The sequence below is a fragment of the Thalassophryne amazonica genome, chromosome 6 (genome assembly GCF_902500255.1).
Source record: "Thalassophryne amazonica chromosome 6, fThaAma1.1, whole genome shotgun sequence".
In the NCBI taxonomy this organism is placed as follows: Eukaryota; Metazoa; Chordata; class Actinopteri; order Batrachoidiformes; family Batrachoididae; genus Thalassophryne; species Thalassophryne amazonica.
In genome coordinates this window covers 120,271,134-120,296,846 of record NC_047108.1, presented here as the reverse complement: position 1 = coordinate 120,296,846, position 25,713 = coordinate 120,271,134, and the positions used below count along the sequence as shown (strand labels likewise).

General features: G+C 41.1%; 1 protein-coding gene across 1 annotated transcript in view; it reads left to right on the top strand.

Annotated features, from left to right (window-relative positions):
• Positions 1 to 25,135, top strand: part of tmem201 (transmembrane protein 201) — a 43,836-nt gene extending 18,701 nt beyond the window's left edge. Inside the window, 5 exon segments of the mRNA XM_034173279.1 lie at positions 17,718 to 17,938; positions 19,534 to 19,596; positions 19,695 to 19,985; positions 20,233 to 20,355; positions 23,237 to 25,135. Of these exon segments, the coding sequence (XP_034029170.1) occupies positions 17,718 to 17,938; positions 19,534 to 19,596; positions 19,695 to 19,985; positions 20,233 to 20,355; positions 23,237 to 23,334 (796 nt within the window). The 3' untranslated portion in view covers positions 23,335 to 25,135.
• The last annotated feature ends 578 nt before the right edge of the window (positions 25,136 to 25,713 follow it).

Genomic DNA, 25,713 nt, shown 5'->3' with positions numbered 1-25,713 from the left:
TGTCTGTAGACCTCTGAGACGGGATTGTCTCGAGGCATAAATCTGGGGAAGGGCACAGAAACATTTCTGCTGCTTTGAAGGTTCCAGTGAGCACAGTGGCCTCCATCCATAAATGGAAGAAGTTCAGATTCACCAGGACTCTTCCTAGAGCTGGCTGCCCATCTAAACTGAGCAATCGGTGTGAAGGGCCTTAGTCAGGGAAGTGACCAAGTACCCCATGGTCAGAGCTCCAGCATTCCTCTGTGGAGAGAGGAGAACCTTCCAGAAGGACAACCATCTCTGCAGCAATCCAGCAATCTGGCCTGTATGGTAGAGTGACCAGACAGAAGCCACTCCTTAGTAAAAGGCACGACAGCCCACCTGGAGTTTGTCAAAAGGCACCTGAAGGACTCTCAGGCCATGAGAAACAAAATTCTCTGGTCTGATGAGGCAGAGATTGAACTCTTTGCTGTGAATCCCAGGCATCATGTTTTGAGGAAAACCAGGTACCATCCCTACAGTGAAGCATGGTGGTGGCAGCATCATGATGTGGGGATGTTTTTCAGCAGCAGGAACTGGGAGACTAGTCAGGATTGAGGGAAAGGAATGTAGCAGTATACAGAAACATCCTGCACCGATGCTTCCCATCCAACCTGATGAACCTTGAGAGGTTCTGCAAAAAGGAATGGGCAAAACTGCCCAAAGACAGGAGCACCAAGCTTGTGACATCATATAGAAGACTTGAGGCTGTAATTGCTGCCAAAGGTGCATCAACAAAGAATTGAGAAAATGGTGTGAATACTTATGTACACGTGATTTCTTCTTGCAAAAATTAAAAAAAAAACTTTTCATGTTGTCATTATGGGTTGTTGCTAGAATTTTGAGCGGGAAAATGAATTTACTCCTTTTTAAAGTAAGGCTGTAATATAAAAAAAGTGAAGGGCTGTGAATACTTTCTAGATGCACCGTATGTATTTGTGTCATGAATCGACAATGTTGCATGCGAGTGCATCCCGATGGATGTGTTTTCATATGTGCCAGTATTGAAACATAGAGTGGCCTCTGCTTATTGGTAGTAGACATACCAAAGAAGTTTCGTTATGTATTTATTTCTGTTGAAATTACTTTGCATATTTTGTATCTGATGCATGTGTAAATGGAGGCCAGCAGGAGGTGCTGTGCATATGTAGTTTGTAAACCTCACTCCCCAATGCCAAAAGACACCGTGACAACAGACGTTAGAGTCCATGGGTTTTAACCGTGCTTGACTCTCTCTGAAGTACAGTTCTTTGGGGACATTTGTGGAGACAGCATTCACATTCAGGTGCAGAACAAAGCAGCTGCACTGAGGTCCGTGAATTAACAAGTTAATGATTTGTAGTACATCTGCTGATAATAAGGACATTGATAAAATTCAAAGGTAACGAACGGCATGTGCATAAGCACAAGTTCATATATTCTGCCATATTTGGCCATGTAGTGGGCATCATGTTTCCGACCATAGTTACTATCTTTCCTGGTTAGCTGATGGGTACGAAAAGCTGGATGTTGCATCAAGCAGGTGGCAGACTTGTCTGTAGAATATTGCTCTCTCTGAACAAGGTTGCTTTTCTGATTGATCTGGCGCAACAAAGTCTAATGTGATGCTTTTCCTTGTTATCCGTCCTTTGAAGTTGAAGATGGCGGCATTTATTGTTTTCGAGTTATTGAAGCCAGTTTAAGGGTCAGATGATGTTACAGCTTGTTTCTGAAAATATAGAGTCGCCTCGATACACAAAGGACAATTTGTCACAATGTTTACACAATTGCACAGGTGAATTAATTGATATCCTGAGAGGAAAAAGCCAGATCAGTACATTCCACTGCTCCACAGATCAGTGGTTTCAGTGTTGGTTCAGGTCTTTCTACTATCTCAGTCTCTCTGTTCTTATTGTTGTAACATCATCTGTGATGTCATGAAATTATGCTTCCACGCGGTCCGTGTACTTTTTTCTCTGCTGATAGCTGAAGTTTTGGCTATTTGTGGGGAAAATTGAACCAAAAGGCTCGAGTCTTCATGCTAATAACATCTAAACACGATAAGGGGTTGGTAGGAATGTGTTAATGTAATGCACTTATGCACACAAGTTAAAGTATTGGGGGGGGGCTAGCACTTTGCACATTCTTCTTTTTGTGTATGCAACATATATTTATACTCTTATTACAATCATTTTTGGCTCTGTAATCTACATTTTAAGAATAAGATCAACTTTATTTATCCCGAAGGAAATTATTTTTCCAAAGTACTGAAACAGTAAACGTTTTTTGTTTTGTTTTTTATAGACATTTGAACAAGATGTTCAACAATATAGAACATAACTCTGAGTAACTGAAAACACAGAATAACTGTATTCATCCTGCAGAGGGGGGAGGAATTGTCTGATTTCCACAGGTAGGAAAGACCTCCTGTGGTGTTCTGTGGTGCACCTCAGTGGTCTCTGTCTGTGGCTGACGGTGCTCTGATGGGACGTCAGTGTGGCATGCAGGGAGTGGGACATGCTGTCCCGGTGCTGAGCAGTTTCCTCAACATCCTCCCCTCTGACACTTCCACCACAGACTCTAGCTTAACCCCCAGGACAGAGCCAGCTCCCCCGATGAGCTTGTTGAGTCTGTTTGTTTCAGCTGCCTTCAGTCTGCTGCCCCAGCACAGTACAGCATAGAATATGATGCTGGAGACCACCAGTGGTAGAACCTGTGCAACATTTTTCTGCTGACACTGAAAGATCTGAGCCTCTTGAGGAAGTACATTTGGCTCTGACTTTTGTTATACACAGCATCTGTGTTTACAGTCCAGTCTGTTGTCTATGTGGACATTCAGGTACTTGTAGTAGTTCACAATGTCCACCTCAGTTCCATTGATGGTAACTGGATTTGGTCCACCACCAGCTCCTTTGTCTTAGATATGTTGAGCTGCAGGTGGTTGAGTCCACAAACCTGTCCACCACACTCCTGTACTTAGCATCCTGGTTCACTGCCTTGCTGCCCACATTGGCAGAGTCATCTGAGAAATTCAGATGACAGGACTGTGACCAATGTACTAAAGTACATTTGTCATATGCCATATTTCTGCCCCCATGAAAACTGTATGGGGGATGAATTTGTGTAACTTCTTAGTTTGACATTTTAAGTCATAAAGTTCTGAGTAATTGTGGGGGTGGTTGCTTTGAGGGGCAGCTGCTAAGTCCAGTGACTCCGCCCTTCATAGCTTCTGAGTGTAACTCTGAGTCAGCTGGCAGCAGTCACTCACTATTGTGTTTTTGCTCTGTCTGTTTGGAATATCTTATAACATACACCTAGAATAATCTGTGTTGTGCGGTGAAACATCCTAACAGATCATCTAAGATGTCCCCATTGCAATTGCACTGCATTATTTAATATTGTGTGCTAGCGGTGTTTGCACTTAGGTTCACTTAATGCACGATTACTGATGAAATACACGGCTCGTAACTTTTACTCTCCACACCCAAATAAATCATTAGGAGAACCTCCGAGCAGTCCGCAAGAAATATGATTTTAATAATAAAGATCTGATCAGGGGCTAGCCTGTTAAATGGTGTTTTGTACTCAGAGAGAGGGGTCTGCTCGGGCTTTCTTCGTCACACATGCTCCGCCCCTTGATGCATTAATGAGTTCATTATAAATCACTGCAGGTGGGCCTCTCAATATGGTGACGCCCTGAATAGGGGGCCATTTTGCCATAATGCCATAGGTATTAAAGGCACTGCGCTGCGGTGGTTTGAATCATATTTGTCTAATAGATTACAATTTGTTCATGTAAATGGGGAATCTTCTTCACAGACTAAAGTTAATTATGGAGTTCCACAAGGTTCTGTGCTAGGACCAATTTTATTCACTTTATACATGCTTCCCTTAGGCAGTATTATTAGGCGGTATTGCTTAAATTTTCATTGTTACGCAGATGATACCCAGCTTTATCTATCCATGAAGCCAGAGGACACACACCAATTAGCTAAACTACAGGATTGTCTTACAGACATAAAGACATGGATGACCTCTAATTTCCTGCTTTTAAACTCAGATAAAACTGAAGTTATTGTACTTGGCCCCACAAATCTTAGAAACATGGTGTCTAACCAGATCCTTACTCTGGATGGCATTACCCTGACCTCTAGTAATACTGTGAGAAATCTTGGAGTCATTTTTGATCAGGATATGTCATTCAATGCGCATATTAAACAAATATGTAGGACTGCTTTTTTGCATTTACGCAATATCTCTAAAATCAGAAAGGTCTTGTCTAAGAGTGATGCTGAAAAACTAATTCATGCATTTATTTCCTCTAGGCTGGACTATTGTAATTCATTATTATCAGGTTGTCCTAAAAGTTCCCTAAAAAGCCTTCAGTTAATTCAAAATGCTGCAGCTAGAGTACTGATGGGGACTAGAAGGAGAGAGCATATCTCACCCATATTGGCCTCTCTTCATTGGCTTCCTGTTAATTCTAGAATAGAATTTAAAATTCTTCTTCTTACTTATAAGGTTTTGAATAATCAGGTCCCATCTTATCTTAGGGACCTCGTAGTACCATATCACCCCAATAGAGCGCTTCGATCTCAGACTGCAGGCTTACTTGTAGTTCCTAGGGTTTGTAAGAGTAGAATGGGGAGGCAGAGCCTTCAGCTTTCAGGCTCCTCTCCTGTGGAACCAGCTCCCAATTCAGATCAGGGAGACAGACACCCTCTCTACTTTTAAGATTAGGCTTAAAACTTTCCTTTTTGCTAAAGCTTATAGTTAGGGCTGGATCAGGTGACCCTGAACCATCCCTTAGTTATGCTGCTATAGACGTAGACTGCTGGGGGGTTCCCATGATGCACTGTTTCTTTCTCTTTTTGCTCTGTATGCACCACTCTGCATTTAATCATTGGTGATCGATCTCTGCCCCCTCCACAGCATGTCTTTTTCCTGGTTCTTTCCCTCAGCCCCAACCAGTCCCAGCAGAAGACTGCCCCTCCCTGAGCCTGGTTCTGCTGGAGGTTTCTTCCTGTTAAAAGGGAGTTTTTCCTTCCCACTGTAGCCAAGTGCTTGCTCACAGGGGGTCGTTTTGACCGTTGGGGTTTTACATAATTATTGTATGGCCTTGCCTTACAATATAAAGCGCCTTGGGGCAACTGTTTGTTGTGATTTGGCGCTATATAAAAAAATTGATTGATTGATTGATTGATTTTGGCTTTTTCGGGTCTCTATAGAAAACCGAGTAATGTCATGCAGGCTTTATCCAGTGTGTGTGTGTGTGTGTGTGTGTGTGTGTATATATACAGTCTGTGGGTGGTACTCACTGAAACATCTGCTCCACAAATTAACATTTTCATGTGACAACACAGCAAGACTATCCAGATATACAGTTGAAGAAAGTAACTTAGTAACATTAACATGGAATATATATTTCTTTAAGTTTCTCAAAGTGGAATGTTCACTTCTTTAGTTTTAGTACTTGTACTCTACCCACCACCAACGAGATGTTTCGTCTAATTTCAGAAGGTTAGCATAAATGCTTTAACGGCACGTACCTTTCTGGTGCGTGGGGTGTCACCATCATCGCCTGTGGTGACAGTGTTCTGTCGTCCTCTTATTAAACACAGTAAAACGTCCAGTTTACCGTCCGTCGCAAACTGCCTACACATAAACGTGTTTTAGAAACGGTACTAAACCAGTTGTATTCCGCTGTCATTGTCAGAGGAATTACTTCTGAGCTGCATTTCAGTTTTGATTCAGTTAGCTTTTATACATGAGTTGTGTCTCACTTTCAGAGTTCTTCTGGAAGATTAGAACTCAGCAGTGTTAGAAATGGCAGGCTTTAGTTTCATCTTATACTTATCTTGGTGTGGTAATGTTTTTGAATAAGTCCAGAATGTACTTATAAGATTTGGACTTTCTGAAAAGTGAGCTGAGGTAATACAAGAGATGTGGACTGGCATATTTTTATTTTCTATCTTATAGTGGTTGGTATACCAGTTTGAACTTGACATTCCGTTCAGCTCCGTATTTATGCCGGAGCTGCTGCACGTCTGCGAGGCCTCTGGCTGAAGTACCTCTACTTTGAAATAGGGCGTCGTCTCTACTGCATTGAATCATTGCAAATTTAAGAAGTTTTTATTTAAGTTCATGGTTATATATGAGGTCTATTAGAAAAGTATCCGACCTTATTTTTTTCAAAAACCATATGGATTTGAATCACGTGTGATTACATCAGACATGCTTGAACCCTCGTGGGCATGCGAGAGTTCTTTCACGCCTGTCGGTTACGTCATTCGCCTGTGGGCAGTCTTTGAGTGAGGAGTCGCCCACCCTCTCGTCGATTTTTTTTTTTTTCATTGTTTAGGAATGGCTCAGAGACTGCTGCTTTGTTTGATCAAAATTTTTTCAAAACTGTAAGGCACAACTGAGTGGACACTATTCGATAAATTCAGCTGGTTTTCGGTAAAAAATTTAATGGCTGATGAGAGATTTTGGTCTGGTAGTGTCGCCGTAAGGACGGCCCACGGTGCCTGACGGCGATCTGCGCTTCGAGGCGGCAGCGTCTCACCGTTTCAAGTTGGAAAACTTCCACATTTCAGGCTCTGTTGACCCAGTAAGTCGTCAGAGAACAGAGAACTTTCAGAAGAAGTCGGCATGAGGAGTTTATTCGGACATTCCATTGTTAACGGACATTTTGTAATGAAAGAACGTGCGGGCAGAGTCGCATGTCAGGCCGGACCCGACCGCGGGGGGTCGTGACAGGAAAAACACCTCCGTTGGAAACCTTAACGGGCAAGTTGGAACATGCCTAAGCTGTTAAACAATTTCTCAGTTACTCACTTGTTGAAAGCCATCAAAAGCCGCCTGAATTTTACAAATGGTTTTCAACACGGAGGTGTTTTTCCTGTCGCGGCGCACACAGATTTGCCGAGTCGTCACGGAAACGACTCGGCGAATTTGCGCGCACGTCTTTCATTAAAAAATGTCCTTAAACAGTGGAATGTCCGCATAAACTCCTCATGCCGGCCTCTTCTGAATCTTCTCTGTTCTCTCACGACATCCTGGGTGAATTAAGCCTTAAATTAGGATGTTTTCAGGTCGAAACAGGCCGACGACGGCGCCTGGAAGCGCTGCACGACGTCCTGCTCTGTGGGAAGTCCTTACAGCGACAGAAACACCCCATAATCTCTCATCAGCCATTAAACTTTTCACCGAAAACCAGCTGAATTTCTCGAATAGTGTCCACTCGGATATTCCTCACAGGTCCAGAAAAAATGTTGATAAAGCAACGCGCACCGTCTCGAGCAGCGTGTGAAACAAAGGAATTCAGCCAAGAGGGCGGGACCACATCTCACTCAAGGCCTGCCCACAGGGAAATGACGTCACCGACACGCGTGAAAAAACTCATGCATGCGCACGAGGGTTCAAGCATGATTGGTGTAATCGCACGTCATTCAAATCCATATAGTTAAAAAAAAAATAAAAGGGTCGGTTTATTATCTAATAGACCTCGTATAACATCAAAAATATGGAAATTAATGCTATGCTAACGGGCTATAAACAACTGGCTGCTTCTTCTGGGTTTCTTCTGTGTAGCACTTTCTTCTGCTGTATGTGATGCTGCCCCCAGTGTTGTACAGAGCTTGAGCAGAGACAGTGAAGAAGTCCAGCTTGAGTGTATGCATGCGTGTATGTATGTGTGTATATATGTGAATGAACTGGATTACATCTAGTCATTCTCGTTGGGATGAATTTACTGTGAAGCACGTTAAGTGTTTTGTTTTTTGTCAGTTTATGCATATTTTGTCCATTTTAAGTTGGTTTCACTTTTGTGCAAATGACTGCTACACATAAAACCTCACTTTGCACAGATTTGAAATCATTGTATGCAGTGTTGCTATTCTGTGCCTATAATTTCTGTGAAAATTTGACACTAATTCATATAAAACATCAGTTTATAAGTTGGTGTTTTCTGTGTAAAGTGGAATGGGCACGGCTCTCATCCTGGGACAGCGATTTAACACAAATGCATATTAGTGCATTTTTACTTTTAGGTTCATGTTTCAGAAGAAAAGGGTAAATTAACCAGTTCCATTTATGGTCCCAAAGTTTCTGACTGAAATGGTCCCTTCACTTGCTTTAGCTGCCCCTCTCACTGTTTCCTCTTTGCCTCAGACTCAAAGAGAGCAGACTGAGGGGGGTCTGTTCATGCCTCTTGCACTGAGCATGGAACCAGAGTGACATGCACTCTGTGGACATTAGATAAAATGTTAGACATGTCTCTATAGTCTATAATCATGCTGTGCAGAGTCGTACCGTGTATTCTCCATGCAGTTCTGTCAACCAAACCATCGCGGGTGTACTGTGCAGTTTAATACAAATACATGTATTGCAGTGCATCCGCAGTGATGCGGTCGCTGTATCGGACCGTTGTGGTGAAGAGAGAGCTGAGTAGGTGGGCAAAGCTCTCGATTTACCGATCGATCTACGTTCCGATCCTCACCTATGGTCATGAGATTTGGCTCATGACCGAAAGAACGAGATCGCGAGTACAAGCGGCCGAGATGAGTTTCCTCCCGTAGGGTGGCTGGGTGCTCCCTTAGAGAGAGGATGAGGAGCTCAGTCACTCGGGAGGCGCTTGGAGTCGAGCCGCTGCTCCTCCACGTCGAAAGGAGTCAGTTGAGGTGGCTCGGGCATCTTTTCTGGATGCCCCCTGGACGCCTCGCTGGAGAGGTGTTCCGGGCACGTCCCATTGGGAGGAGACCCTGGGGAAGACCCAGGACACGCTGGAGGGACTACATCTCTCGGCTGGCTTGGGAATGCCTTGGGGTTCCCCCGGAGGAGCTGGGGGAGGTGTGTGTGGATCAGGAGGTCTGGGCGGCTTTGCTTGAGCTGCTGCCCCCGCGACCCGACTCCGGATAAAGCGGAAGAAAATGGATGGATGGATGGACGGACATGTACAACCCCTGGCAAAAATTATGGAATCACCGACCTCGGAGGACGTTCATTCAGTTGTTTAATTTTGTAGAAAAATGCAGATCAGACATGACACAAAACTAAAGTCATTTCAAATGGCAACTTTCTGGCTTTAAGAAACACTATAAGAAATCAGGAAAAAAAAATTGTGGCAGTCAGTAACGGTTACTTTTTTTAGACCAAGCAGAGGGGAAAAAAATATGGAATCACTCAATTCTGAGGAAAAAATTATGGAATCATGAAAAACAAAAGAACGCTCCAACACATCGCTAGTATTTTGTTGCACCACCTCTGGCTTTTAGAACAGCTTGCAGTCTCTGAGGCATGGACTTAATGAGTGACAAACAGTACTCTTCATCAATCTGGCTCCAACTTTCTCTGATTGCTGTTGCCAGATCAGCTTTGCAGGTTGGAGCCTTGTCATGGACCATTTTCTTCAACTTCCACCAAAGATTTTCAATTGGATTAAGACTATTTGCAGGCCATGACATTGACCCTATGTGTCTTTTTGCAAGGAATGTTTTCACAGTTTTTGCTCTATGGCAAGATGCATTATCTTGAAAAATGATTTCATCATCCCCAAACATCCTTTCAATTGATGGGATAAGAAAAGTGTCCAAAATATCAACGTAAACTTGTGCATTTATTGATGATGTAATGACAGCCAACTCCCCAGTGCCTTTACCTGACATGCAGCCCCATATCATCAATGACTCTGGAAATTTACATGTTCTCTTCAGGCAGTCATCTTTATAAATCTCATTGGAACGGCACCAAACAAAAGTTCCAGCATCATCACCTTGCCCAATGCAGATTTGAGATTCATCACTGAATATGACATTCATCCACAGTCCACAATTGCTTTTCCTTAGCCCATTGTAACCTTGTTTTTTTTTTTGTTTGTTTTTGGGTTTTTTTTTCTTTTCTATTTAGGTGTTAATAATGGCTTTCGTTTAGCTTTTCTGTATGTAAATCCCATTTCCTTTAGGCGGTTTGTTACAGTTCGGTCACAGATGTTGACTCCAGTTTCCTCCCATTCGTTCCTCATTTGTTTTGTTGTGCATTTTAAATTTTTGAGACATATTGCTTAAGTTTTCTGTCTTGATGCTTTGATGTCTTCCTTGGTCTACCAGTATGTTTGCCTTTAACAACCTTCCCATGTTGTTTGTATTTGGTCCAGAGTTTAGACACAGCTGACTGTGAACAACCAACATCTTTTGCAACATTGCATGATTTACCCTCTTTTAAGAGTTTGCTAATCCTCTCCTTTGTTTCAATTGACATCTCTCGTGTTGGAGCCATGATTCATGTCAGTCCACTCGGTGCAACAGCTCTCCAAGGTGTGATCACTCCTTTTTAGATGCAGACTAACAATCAGATCTGATTTGATACAGGTGTTAGTTTTGGGGATGAAAATTTACAGGGTGATTCCATAATTTATTCCTCAGAATAGAGTGAGTCCATATTTTTTTCCCTCTCCTTGGTCTAAAAAAGTAACCGTTACTGACTGCCACAATTTTTTTTTTCTTGATTTCTTATAGTGTTTCTTAAAGCCAGAAAGTTGCCATTTGAAATGACTTTAATTTTGTGTCATGTCTGTGATCTGCTTTTTTTCTACAAAATTAAACAACTGAACATCCTCCAAGGCCGGTGATTCCATAATTATTGCCAGGGGTTGTATTGCAAACCCACTATATATAATATATCCTGATAAATGGGTTTTGAATTCTGTTTCTGTTTAAATGAATGAATAAATAAAATAGATATGCTAGATTAAAATGTGAACTTAAATGTTGCCTGTTAGTGGCAAAACAACCATGAATTCTTTATCTAATTCACACTGAACTTTATTAACTTCAGAATATGCCAATATGTTCACATATGGACAGGTATTTATTATGTGCACTAACGTCTTTCACTCATTAACAGTATGTTTATCACCCCACCCTTTTATGAATCATTTTCGTGCATCGGGCAATGAGACGAAGGACAAGTCAGTGCTGTGAAAAGTGAAACGTATAGTAAGGCCAATGTTATATGGTGATTTAAGTGTTAATTTTGCATGTTGTCCTTTTAGATGGAGTTGTGTTCTCAAACTAACACCTCTGTCACACCTTGACGATTTAGCCAGCATATGCTGACCGTATTAAGAATGCTGACATATGCTAGCATATATCTAATAAGTTAAGTTTTGTACATGTTAAGAACACGTTGAAGCACACTAATATACGTTGTAGTACGCCGAAGTCGAGTACCTCAATCATTTTGGGCATGCACAATATTTTCGACGTGTCTCATATGTTCTGCATATGCAGGACATAAGTTGTAGGTAAGTTATGCAATTGTTAACACACGTTTCTTGTAATTTACTCATAAGTTGAAATTCTTTGATTGGCTCAAAGCTGCAGTCTTCATGCAAACAGACAGGTTTTAATATTTGACACATTCACATGCTGAGTAAACATAAAGTCTTAGTCTTACCTGTTGGTTTCAGTTGGATTCACCCTCACAGCTTGACGAAAACGTAGCCACATAAACCGTACTGATTTTGTAAAACATCTGAAAATACTTTAATTCCTTGTTGTGGCTGAAGAAACGTAGTGTTTTAAAGCAAGTCTCTCGGGGGTTTTTCTGCTCCATGTGCATTCTCAACCTGAAACAGAGAACGCTGGCTTTTTTGCCACAACCAGACAATTAACTTATTTTAAAAGTTGAAAGAGTCACAGCGACTCATTCATTCATGTCAGCGTTTACTACAGACGCCAGTCACTTTTCAGCAGTCCGCACGCAATGAAAATAAATCCCATGATCAACCAAGACATAAATGAAATAAAATAATGTTAAATTATCTTTATTTAGCCTTTATTTAACCAGGTTAATCCCATTGAGATCGAGGTCTCTTTTACAAGAGAGACCTGGGCAATTTTTAAAGTTTCCAATCCACCTAACCTGCATGTCTTTGCACATGGAGGGAAGCCGGAGCACCCAGAGGGAACACACGCAAACACAGGAAGAACATGCTAACTCCAAACAGAAAGGCCACAGGTGGGAATCGATCCCAAGACCTTCTTGCTGTGAGGCAACAGTGCTAACCACTAATCCACCTTTACTCTCTTTTGCCACCGCGTGGAGAAGAAAGGCTGCGCACCAGCGTATGCACTCTGTGATGTGCTTATCAATATTTAAGTGTTCCACCTGCCAAACAAAAGAGTTTTGCTGGTGATGGAAACGCAAACCAAGCCAGGCTTAACTGTTCCATCACGTATCATACCGTGCAGTACCGACCCGAACTATTCAGTGGAATTGGAGCTATCATCATACTCTGGCTAAATCATCGAGGTGTGACGGGGCCCTAAGCTTTAATATTTTGAATTTTTCAACAAAATTGTTCTGTATTAATTGTTCTGTATTAACATGAGGCAGCTCATTTATACATATACATATATTTCTGTATTATGTGACAAAATGCATGTTAAGTTGTTGACAAAGATCATTAGTCTGCAATAATGCACCTTTTCGTAGTTGTATGCTGATGTTTTCCAAGTTATGCGTATTAGTGCTTTATGTAATATAATATTTGAAATTAGGAACATTTCAAAAAAGTTATCGGTGTGGGCAGAATGGTATAGTCTACCGAACTATGCCAAAACATTGACATTTCAAGTAAATTAACAAAAAATGAAGTGGCGCATGTTTCAGAACACAAACTGCAGTGACATTTTTTTTTATTCAATGCATTAAGTGTTTTAACTTTTAAGTGACATTTTAAGATGTTTGTAGCAGCGTGATAACAAGACCAGCAGATGGAAAACGTGCCTGTATGGGGAATTTAGACCTTGTTTAGGTTTGTTGTATTTGAGCACTGAGTTTGGTCTCTGTTTTGGTCTCTTTCTGATGGAGATGCGCTTCTGTAAAATAATGCAGATTAAAATAGAAATGTAAATCATGCTGTGTCATGCTACATGTCCCAAACTTCAAAATACTCTGAACTTGGAGGTCATGGTATATATGCTGAAATGTTAACTTTGCCACCGTGTTACGAGCTGTGTTAAAAGGTTTTTGTTTGCTGTGAATTCTCAATATGTGTGTGTGTTGATGTCATGTTTATTTTGCAAAAAGTGTTGCTGGAATGTTTTAGGGGTTTTTTTGTTTGTCATATGTATCTACCCGATGAGTTGCATTACTGTTTAAATATTTAATTGTCGAAGCATTTCAACATGTATTATTTTATCTGAGCACTGCCATATTCAGCTGAAGCACTATTATTTTGTTAGAAGGATTTAACAGTGCGATTCTTATGCTTTAAAACTACCTTTTTTTTTTTAAATGTGTGAATGTAACCATTTTCACTGCACAGTATGTAGCTCACTGGTGTGATTGTTTTTCTTTAAATACATACAGTAAATGTTTTTTGCAGTGTGTTAGAGAAACACTTACTTTAAAAAAAAATCATCAAAGTTTGGTCCATTTATATAGTTTAAGCAACGTTTTGCAATTTTGGGCTCTTGGTTTAAAATATTATTTATATTTAATTTATTTTATGTCTGGTGGAGCACCTCTAGCTGAAACATCCTTCAGCTTATGCAAATAAATGTGTGCTTCCACCAAAAGTGAAATTTTGACTTTTGTTATGTAAATGAAATTATTCCAAAATCATCACAACTTTTTTTTGAAACATTTTTACATGGCATAGCTCCCACAGATTGGTTCATAACTTTTCCATGAATTTTGTAATGAATGGGTAAAACAAAGTCCTTGCTGGCGGTGGAATCACACATTTTTGAAAATGAACTGGTGAAATTCTGTCATCTGTTGTTTCTTTGGTGCTCCAGTTGAAGACTCGTATGTAGAATTGTTTTGTGTACCTGAAATATAATAAACTACTTGTAAAAGGATTTGAATTCAGTTTTTTTTATCAAAACAGTTTACAGCCTCTCCCTCCAAGTGTGCTTTCTTAAAATGGTTTGAGCTGACGGAACAAATGTCGACGATGTTACGGTTTGTTTTCCAGAAGAAACAATTGCTCGGGATCGTTTCTCCACTGATTTCAGCCTGTTGTCTGTTGTGTCCCTCGACAGCTTTCAGCAGTCGACACTGACAGTGTTCGTGTTAAATACATATCAGAATTCATACCAGAGTAAAGTCTATTTACAAATGGATTGTACTGACACAAAATTTGAAAGCCAGCATCACGTGACTCAAATAATAATTGGGGAAAACTGAGTTTATAAATATATTCCATGTCTGTTGAGGCACAAGTGCAAAGACATTTCAAAGACTGTTCAGCATCCATGTTCCCTAGCAGTGTTTTTTTGTTTTGTTTTGTTTTTTGTTTTTTTCCATTTATTTTTTTATTAATGATTCTTCAACTGCTCTTCAACAAGATGTCTCATTAGAACAGCACCTTTTTTGTTTCTGAGGTATCGAGCAGTATTGTATTGGTTTGCTGGCATCTATTGCAATTGATGCCGGTGGGGGTGTATGTTCTTCTAACTGCCTTTAGGCCTTTTTATGCTTCTGTGACCAGACATGGGGCCAAATACAAAAGTATTTGTATTTGAAAATACTTAAATACATTTTTCGGAGTATTTGTATTTTCTGATTTTGAATTCAAAGTATTTGTATTTCAAATACATCGCCGATCCCAAGTATTTCCAAATACTTTTTCAAATACTTTTCAAACTTGGGAATCTCTGTGACACCGTGTTGAGACGCACCAGAAAACTATAAGCTCCACGTTATTGTGATTGAGATACAATAATACAATATGCTGAGACGAGAAGATACGACATTTTATTATTGTTTTGTGATATGGTGGCTACAAAAGGAGGCAATATTGAGGGAAACAATATATATTGTGATAGTTTGATTATTGCCTGTGATATTATAATAGTGAATTTGTGATCAAACATTCAATCCTTTACTTATCAGTAGTATTTGGTCATGCTATTTTCACAATAAATTGTCACCGGTTTATCAGTTTTTGTGTTGATTTGTTGATTATAGTCCATAGAAAGTATTTGTATTTGAAATACTCAAAAATATAGAGTATTTGTATTTGAAAAAGTACAAAGTATTTGAATTTGTAATTCGAAAATCTAAAGTATTTGTATTTAAATACAATGCAAAGTATTTGACCCCATGTCTGTCTGTGTCTTTGTCACAGTCGTGAATCTTTGGAAGTCCTCCATCAGAGGTTGTGGATGATGCAATGCAATTCACTGCCAGAACAGTAGGGGGTGCAACATTTTTCATGAAGACTGGCCTATTGTCTGATGAAAGTTGTTTGTGAAACCAGAAAAGTAAGATTCTGGAAATGATGTAGTTGGTGGACCAATCACAGCCTGTGCGGTCTGTCATCTCAACGTGTAGTTACAGTTTTTGGGAGGTGCATGTCGGCCTACTGAGAGGAGCTCAGACGGGGTTTGCAACGAGGCAGAAATAGCTGGAATAGCACAAATTGGGCTTTAGTCTCTGTGTAACTACTGTACCTAGATGGATAGATAGGAGATACTTTATTCATCCCCAAGGAGAAATTCAGATATCCAATAGCTCATAAATAAATACACACACCACTTAAAAACAACAAAGTATATTTAAATAAATTAAAAGTGCCGCATTGTGTAAGCAAAGAAACTGCTGCACGTAATCCCAAAGGTCTCTGGAGGTGAAAAGATAATAGAAATTAGATAAGATTAGAGGGAGGTTGTAGTGGTGTCAAGAGGCATTAAAAAGTGGTTGTGGGAACAAAGGCTCTCCTGAAACTCTCCGTCCTGCAGTGCAGTGAGATGAACCGCCGACTCCACACACAGATACTGTACTGTAACTTTATGGAGATATCTTATACCTGTTCTGATTTTGATCAGACTTGACAGCTGCACTGGGCGTAAGTCCTGGAAGAAGTGATTTGAGTTTGGCTCAAATTGGTCACAAGTCATCGAATTTCCAGCCCTGTGCTAATACATTGGAAAATGGCAAATTTTGTAGAAACTAGTTCCAAAATTTTGTTGTTAATGAACATGGATGTTTTAAAAGCACCTGTAACATGTTTCCAACATATACGAGGTCTGTTAGAAAAGTATCGGACCTTTTTATTTTTTTTCAAAAACCATATGGATTTGAATCACGTGTGATTGCATCAGCCAAGCTTGAACCTTCGTGTGCATGCGTGAGTTTTTTCACGCCTGTCGGTTGCGTCATTCGCCTGTGAGCAGGCTTCGTGTGAGCACTGGTCCACCCCTCTTGTCGTTAAGGAAATGGCGGAACAATTTGGAGCTTTGCTGCATCAATTTTTTCCTGAAACTGTGAGAGACCTCCAGGTGGACACCATTCGGAAAATTAATATGGCTTTCAGGGACGATTTTATGGGGATTACACAGATTAAGGAGTGCTCCAGCCAGTTTAAAGACCGCCCCCAGGATCTGAGAGCGCAGCGCGCTCCGAGCGCCGATCGACAGGCTGACACCCCGCTGAAACAACCAGATCATTTCCAACGTGAAGGCTTTGTTGATCCGGGACATCGTCTGACTTTCACAAAAAGGCAGAAGGCGTGGACATCAGCACTTTTTCGGCACATTCCACTGTTACAGGAGTTTTTTTCATGGAAAAAGAAGCAGATGAATGTGTCACCGTGCCGCTCATGGCGCGGGACAAAACCACCTCTGTGTTGGTCTCTCAGGACGGCTTTCAAGTGGCTTTCAGACGGCTTCCAGTTGCTTTTCAGTCATGTGAATATCCGAGAAATTGAGCATGAGCTGGACATGCCCCAACATGTCCTGTGAGGCTTCATCACGGAGTTGCTTTGCGCCATGCGGCTCCACCGCGACGCGCAGGATTCCTCCGTTCCTCTTTCCATGACACAAACTCCTGTAAGAGTGGAATGTGCCGTTCATTTCTAAACTGGACGCTGTCTTGATCCAGTATGTCGTCTGACTAGCACAGGAATTGCAGAAGACGTGGACATCAGCACTTTTTCGGCACATTGAGACAGACGTGCGGAGAAATGATCTGGTTGTTTCAGCGGGGTGTCAGCCTGTCGATTGGCGCTCGGAGCGCGTCATGCTCTCAGACACTGTGGGCGGTCTAAACCGGCTGGAGCACTCCTTAATCTATGTAATCCCCATAAAATCGTCCCTGAAAGCCATATTAATTTTCCGAATGGTGTCCACCTGGAGGTCTCTCACAGTTTCAGGAAAAAATTGATGCAGCAAAGCTCCAAATCATTCCGCCATTTCCTTAACGACGAGAGGGGTGGACCAGTGCTCACTCAAAGCCTGCTCACAGGCGAATGACGCAACCGACAGGCGTGAAAAAACTCACGCATGCGCACGAAGGTTCAAGCTTGGCTGATACAATCACACGTGATTCAAATCCATGTGGTTTTTGAAATAAATAAAAAGGTCCGTCTAACAGACCTCGTATGACCTTTTTTTTATATTGTGGGCATCATCGCTGTGCCACCTGATCACTTCTGAGCTGGTGTTTAGCTTTTTTTGGATTAGGTCTTTCCATCCTGTTACCAGCTTTGCATTATTGCTTAAAAATTTAGTTGCTATTGAGGAGGGAAAAAAAATACTAATTTTACAACACAACTTGCACTTTTTCCTGCTGGTCTGCATCCTGCTGCACAACAGCTTGAAAAACACAACTTTATTATCATTGTACTGTTTTAGAAATGTTTTTCAGTCTGCGTAATACTCTGGTTGTGGTTTCAGGTGTTGGAGTGTTATGTTGCTCTTCTGTTGCAGATACCTTGCAGGAAGCTCTGCTGTTCCCCCTTTAAGCGTTCAGCCTCCTCTGCTCTTCCCCGACCCGGCGGATAACTTCGTCCCCTCCCCTCCCCCCAACCTCTCCAAACTTATCAACCGCCAGCACAGTTCCCGCGAGCGCAAAGCCTCCCCCTCCTCGCTGCCCGGACGCCTCAACAGAGTGCTCTCCCTCGGCACCATCCCCTCCCTGACCCGGACAGGTAACACCGACACAAGCTCACATTTGCTGTCCAGAACTGCTGGATCTTCCTCTGATTTTGACAAATGATGCTCATAAGCACGGTGCATTTTATTTGTCTGTGGAGTGTGATAGCATGCTGCTACAGGGAGCGTCCTCCAAGTCCAGAAACCCTGGATTTCTTTGCAGTTTGACCAAATTGTCAACATGTTTTCATATTGCATGGTAATACTAGAAGAGCACTCAACTGTACAAAAGGCAGCTGGAAGAATTAACCTGTGCTGCAACCTCTTGACTATGATTTGTATTTATTTTCACATGGTACCTCCCAACAAGAAGGTCCCCAGTTTGATGCCACTTGTGTCTTATTCTCCTTGTACATGTGAAGTTGTGCCACCAAGGGACTGCGGCATAAAACTTAAAATCAACATTCTGGATCCACTGTAGAGACCCAGAGCAAAACAGAACAAGTAAAAAGAAATGCTTAGTTTTTACAATTTATTTAATGAGAAACAACTGGAAAAGTGACACTTTTTTTTTTTTTTTTTTTTGTTTGTGTTGGCCCTTGGCTCTACCCTTGGATTATGATGGGTTTATGGCCCATCATCTACATCTCCACTTAATTACCTGATTGATTAACTGATGATTAGTCCACATGTAATCCAGTTGACAATCTGACATGGGTAAAAACATGAACAGAAACTTGGCAGAGGTGGTTTTATAATGCTGCGTTTACACATAGGCAGGACATGTTGTGGTGTGTGATATTCGTGATTTTCATGGATCATGTTTTGGGTGTCAAAAAATCTTCCGTGAATGTCACGCACCACCCTCATTTCACCTTATGTCGAGGTCGCAACTGAGCGTCTTGATCCGTCTTGATTAGTGGTGATCCTTAACAGAGCGTGACAGCGTTCTTCTCTGACGTGCACACAATTAAACCCTTCTGCACCACATTCAGTTTTCTTGCTGCAATATGCCAAAGGAGGACAGTGACACCAAGTCGGATAAGTCTCCTTCCAGTGCTCCTCAGCATGCTCCTGCAGATGTTCCACCTGCTGCTGCTGTGCCTGATGTTTGGGAAAACGAGCAAGATGAGAGCCACGTGAAGCCACACATCTAGCTCTCTCCGTCTCGTCCTCCTTTCTGCACCACTCCATGGCACAGAGCCCAACTAAGCATGCAGTCACGAAGTTCTGCTGTGAATTTTGAGGAACAAACTGGAGCGATCTGAATTGTTCATCAACTGATGGATGAATATGGGGGTGTGTGTGGAGACAATTCACCTCATTCACAATGTGACATGCACTGTTACGCGCGATAGCGCAGAACATTATTCTTGACCGTGCGTAATGGTTCCTGATAATTCTCCAGCAACACGTGCCATTAATCGTAACGTGTGGTAACAGGTTGCAGCAGTTCCTGAGGACACCTGATGCCTCTGCCTCAAATCATCACATTCATGATCAGCGGTCAACAATGTATACTTTGTTACACTCGTGACTTTCCGTCGTTATGTGTAAAAACATAGCACGAGTCTTGTGCTGATTTTTGTTTCAGGCCATCATTCACTTCTGTTCCATTATTCCTAATGGGTTGCCCATGTTCCATTTTCAGATTCCTGGTATCTGTTTAGTGGAAGCAGGCCAGCGTCCCTGTGCAAAGAGTCGCTACCTTCAGGTGGGGATTTTTGTCATCATCATCTCACACCTGTGATTTTCAGACATTTCTAAACAGTGCATGTGTGATTGAATGAATGTTTCACACTTTTGGCACAGACTACTTTTCTGTGAAGTCTGCGAGCTGCCCATCATCGCCAGGCCCCTCCCCGACTCCCTCTGTGGCCGGTTCAGTCACGTCCAGTTGCGGCTCGGCCAGACTCCGCCGGCCGCTCATCAGTCCCGCCCGCCTGAACATCAGTGGCCAGAAGCTCCGTCTTTTCTCCTCGGAGGCAGAACCCTTGTTCAGGTCCCCAGCTGCCTCTCCATCCCACGGTTTTGTCGAGCCGACCTCTTCAGCGTACAGTAGCTGCTATTCCGATGACGTCTCACCAATCCAGAGCCAAAATGGTAAGAGTGGCAGGTTGCTGGAAGCTAAACAATAATTTGCAGATGACTTGCAGATCTATTTATTTATTTTTCTTTTCCGAAGGATGACACGCACAATATCACATTTGTATCTAAAAATCACTTAAAAGAATGTTGGTTGAAGTATTGTGATGTTTCAAATAAGGGAACTAATCGGGATGAGAGCCTACAATGGTTAACTGGTCTTTTTTCAGGTGAAATTTTGAGCAGAAGCTGTTGTTTTTTGCAGACTTGACTTCCTTATTAAAAAACGGCAGCGTGACTGAAGAGAAGCGATGTAGCTCCTCCGACTCGTCTGCCTGCCAGGTTGACACCACGACAGGAGGTCTGGAGAACGCACCGCCATCTAAAGGTAAGCGGTTGGATTTTAAACAAGGTCAGAAGGAGAACTCTGGGTCCTAGGTGATACATCTGAATTTGCTTTGTTTTCAAATCAAATTTTCACCAAATTTATTTTCACCAAAAGTTTACTTCTCAAATTAATAAACAGTCGAGACATTTGTTGCACATTTGAGCAGCTTTTGTCGCCATCTAGTGGGTGATGTGAGCATTTATGAGCTTCTGTACATTTTGTACTTGAAACCCAAAATTCAGTAATAAAGCCATTTATGAATGTCAGAAATGTGTTTTTTTGCAAGCAGATCTCTGACCTCCCAGTATTAATTTATAAAAAATAATTTTGGTTTTGAGAGTTTTAGCACATGGAAGTTTTTGCCATACAGATGGAAGGGCAGCAGTCTATCCTGATAAGTGCAACTTGGTTGTGAAAAATATGTTTTTACCAAAGCCGTAATATTAATTCAGTTTTTCTTAATGACTGCAGCTGTTTTCTGGTGGTTCTGTGACCACTGTCACCTCATGAATATTTAATCATATTAATTCCAACAAAGTGATTTTGTTTAAGCATGGATCAAGTTTTATAAGCTGGTTTTGCAGAGATTTGATGCAGGTGGTGGGATTCAGTTTTCACAGGGCGTCTGGACTTACCTGTGATGTGATACAAAAAAATAAACTTTCTATTTTCATGAAAGGTTTATGAATTGATTATATCTCGTCATTCTCTTTGGACGAATTTATTTTGCAGAGTGTTGTTTTGGAGTTTGTTTTTGTATTTTGTGATGCCTCATGCCAGACTTCCTTCAATATTTTGCCCATTTTAAGTTTGTTTGGCCCAAATGACAGCATAAAACCTCACTCGGTACAGATTTGAAGTCATTGTACGTAGTGTCTCTATTCGTCGGTCATCTCATCCGTGGAATATTACACTAATTCATACAAAACACCAACTTGAATGCGGTTTGATTTCATCCGGGGACAGTGATTTTAACTACTAATGTGTCATCAGGACGCTTTCACTTTTAGGTTTGTAATTTGGAAGAAAATGGTAAATTAACCAATTTCACGAATGCTTCCAAAGTTTCTGATTGGAATAACCTGGTTGCTCCTGTCAACTGGCCGATTCGCCGTTTCCTCCGTTTGACTTGACCACAGTCTGTCAGCAGCAGGCGGAGGGGTGTGGGCACGCCTTCTTTTCCTCAAGCACAAGACCACGCCTCCTTTTATACAGATCATGAAACTAGAGTGACACATTCTGTGGAAATGAAATGAAATGTCAGTGACTTATGGAAACAAATAAGCATGTGTGTATAATCACACGGTGCAGCGTTGTACTATGTATTCTGCGTGCAGTTCTGTGCACCGAACTGTGGCATGTGTACCATACAGTTCAATACAAATACGTGTATTGTGACACCCCTAACAAAATCACAATACAGTTTCAAATCTCACACTTCAACCTGTCCAGAAAAGGAAAGTCACTCCATGTCTGCATCAGCAGCAGCGCACAACCATCTTCTGTTTTGAGTCTGAGTGAACAGTTTTTACCTTACTGTTGCGGAAGCTGCAGGCATCTGATTGTGGAATGTCCTCAGGTTTTTATCCTTCCAATCATTCAGGCTTTGGTGACTGAGGTCTCTGTCAAATGCCAGCTGAAGCAGCTGGACCTTAGGTGCTTGGACTGACAAAAGTGAAGACATTCTGCAATCCTGACAATGAATTTTCACACTTTTCATTGGATGAACCAAATGTCCCAAGACTTATTGATACTCCACTTGGCTTTGAGCATTTTTGTGGTACTATGGCACAGGTTTTTATGTTGTCTGTGTCTTATCTGCTGCTCCTGCTCATCTATACCTTGTGCATGCAGGTCATTTTCCCTACCAGAAAACCTCCTTGAGTTCTCCCTTTAAATTCTAATGTGCCAAAAGCTGGTGCACTCGTCCTAAAGGGGTTGACCAATGACACTCTGGTTTATTTCATGTTATGAAATATCATGCCATGAAAACACACCCATGAGCAACAGAGTAAATAAGGACATCCGGTTTGCACACTGTGCCTTACTTTGTGCTCATATTTCACACAGCGTGTCATACTGAGGAGTGGGACACACCCCAAATACACTGTAGACCGTGAGTCATAGATCTTCAAGATAGGGCCCCAAGCATTCTTAGTTTTTGTGTAGCACTTCCAGGTTTGTACTGTACATTTCAAAACTATTTGCTTCAAATCCATAAGTTGAATACATTAAAACATCTACAAACAATAAATAACAGAAAATGTAACACACCAAAGTTGTAAGATTTGATCAGGTGATTGTTGTCATACTTCTGGTCATATTTCCTGTCACTTTTTTTTTCTAGTCACTATGAAAATGAAGACAAAAATAACAAACTCTGAAACTTATTTAAATGCTAACATGATATAATGGGGCTTCAACTAGCAATTATTTTCATAACTGATTAATCTGTGGATTATTTCCTCGATTAATTAATGAGTTGTTTGGTCTGAAAAATGTCATAATGTTGGAAAATATTGATCGGTGTCTCCCAAAACCCAAGATGTCGTCCTCAAATGTGTTTTGTCAACAGCTCAGATATTCAGTTTATTGTCCAAAAGGAGGAAAGAAATGCGTAAAGAAACGAGAAAATATTTGTATTTAAGATGGTGAAATAAGAGAATTTGAGCTTTAAAAAAATTTGCTCAAAACTATTAGTACATGATAATTTTTGGCAATGTAATATTTTTGCCGTGCTTGTGGAAAAAATATTGGCAAACACTAATATCACTGTAAAACTGTTTTTTAAATGTAGTAGTAGTTTTTTCATACTGCTTTATGGCAGAATCAGAGTAAAATGGTTTAGTGTTTATTTGTGCTGCTGTTCTGATGTTTTCAGGTTTCCTGAAGCGTCTTGTCTGGCCGGGCCTGCTGCTGCTCAGCCTCACTACAAACCTCATCTTTGCCTCCGTGTACATGTACCACAACTGGAGATGAACCACCGCCGGGTCTCCTGCTGCGCCGTGACATCGACTCGGCGAGTCGGCCTCGTGTACTTTGGGTGTGTGACACATGGATCTGGAGGTCAATGGATGACATCAGGACCCGACTGAAGCTGTAACTTCCTGTAAGCAGGCGCTAAAGTGGTAGCAGGTGTTAGCAGGCAGGTTTTGTAGCGTGCGTCTGCCATGTGATTGGAATCGTAAGGAAACGCACTGTGGAAGCAAACATCATGTCCTGAAGCTCAAAATTCTCTGCTGTGTGAGAAATGTTTTGATTTTTTATTAGTATTATTATTATTATTTGTCAGTGTTGTGTTCCCTTTTACAGGAAACGTGCGTGTCATTGATTTGAAACTTCAGATTGATGCTGCCTGCTCTGACAAAAAAAAAAGCTGCTGTTAAACGCACAATAAATGTTTTGTTCAATCGATGCTGCTTTGGCACAGGATGACTTTATTTATCTTTTCTGATTGAGATGTGTGTTATATCTCAAAGATTTCTTTAAAATTTGAAGTTGTTCAGCGGTGTGTTAATATTTGTAGCATGAAATATTCCAGATGATTCCAAAAATGGATGTAGGTTCTTTTAAAATATTCTGAATGACTAATTGGCATAATTTTGGTTTAATGGAGAAAGCTTTCACTCTGTTTCAGGGCCTAACTGTTGAACCAGTGCCATCTTATGTTTGGGAGCAGGAGAAAGTCGTCTAAAAACAGTGGGAGCGTCAACTATGACATTTCCCCGTGTGGTGTGTCTGTGTGTGATCCAGCATGACCTTGGCAGCTGGAGAAGGCCAAGGATACGCCCACCTTTCACATGGCTGTGGTGGATGATGGTCACTTTAAACATGTGAGGGTGGACTGGTTGTCTGCCTGGGTGATTGCCATCCAGGACCCGTGGCAGTTGCATGGTTTGCAAATGCAAGGTACTGATTCTTTGGTTGGGCCCTGAAATAAAATAAAACAATCTCAAATTGTTGCAGTTATTTATTCAGAAGATTTTGAAGAAATTCTGTCACTTTCTGGAATCTTCTGTGCTGCTGAAACAAGTTCATCTTTCTATCAGTCTTACAAAGATCACCTTTGTAAGAGCTGGAGAGGAGCCACATGCACAGACGTCTTCACCGTCAGGCAGCCTGCTCTCAGCCGCCTCAAACTGGGAGCATCGAGGTGACTTAAGCAGACAGCTCAAGTTACCAGACTTCATAACTTCATCCTCATCCAGGCCAGACATGGTGCTGACAGCTGCACCCTCTTGGCCCTTTCTGGAATCAGTTTGACACCTATGGATTAAAAGGTGCAATAACTAAATAGAAATGAAGTAGACATGACTGACTGTAACACACATACCGTTTGATTAAGAATGAAACGTGTGCATTTCAGGAAAATGGAGTTTGCCAAGGTTTGTGTAAACGTATGCCCACAACTTAGGATGTGGATGAAAATGAAATCAACATGAAACGTTGATTTCATTCACTACCGGTTCAATAAATCATTATGTCGCCTGTTACAGATCTGCTCAGTGGCTTCTTAAATTTTTTTTAAGTTTTTTGTTTTGTTTTAAGCAGATTTTTAAAAAAAGGCATCTTTTTCACGTTTGCGTGTTGAAGGCACAGAGTTTCAGGTTCAGCACTCAATAAGCTGTAGATTTGTACAGCTTTCTTATAAAATGTCACCATGTTAATGATTGTATGTCAGACTTTTCTGATTGGTTGTTACATTGTGATTGTGACAATCCAAAATTAATGACATGAATGTTTGTTGAACATGTGAGTTGTAATAAACTGAATATTGTACATCTTAAACCTGTTTTTTGCATTTGTTAGACATTTATTATACTGTAGTTGAACTTTTGTGATTTGTCAGTTGGAAATGTAATTATTTCTTTTCTCTAAGCTGTCACTGGATTATTGTGACTTCAGTGGAAATTGGATCAAATTTGGACCTTTTTTTCTCAAATCTACTTTGATACGAAAATTCACGTTTATATGATGGTTTAAAAATTTCTTGTTTCTATGTGATGATTTAACATTGAGCTGTTGCTCGACTAGCTCCCTCTTGTGGCATAAATTTTTTTTTCCAGCAACTGCAAGCTTGAGGGGTTTTCTTAGCTGGTTTTTCAAACCTATGAACTGAAATATGAATGAATATCATGAATGCGCTTTGAATGACAGGATATGTCATTCAAAGCGCATATTAAACAAATATGTAGGACTGCTTTTTTGCATTTATGCAATATCTCTAAAATCAGAAAGGTCTCAGAGTGATGCTGAAAAACTAATTCATGCATTTATTTCCTCTAGGCTGGACTATTGTAATTCATTATTATCAGGTTGTCCTAAAAGTTCCCTAAAAAGCCTTCAGTTAATTCAAAA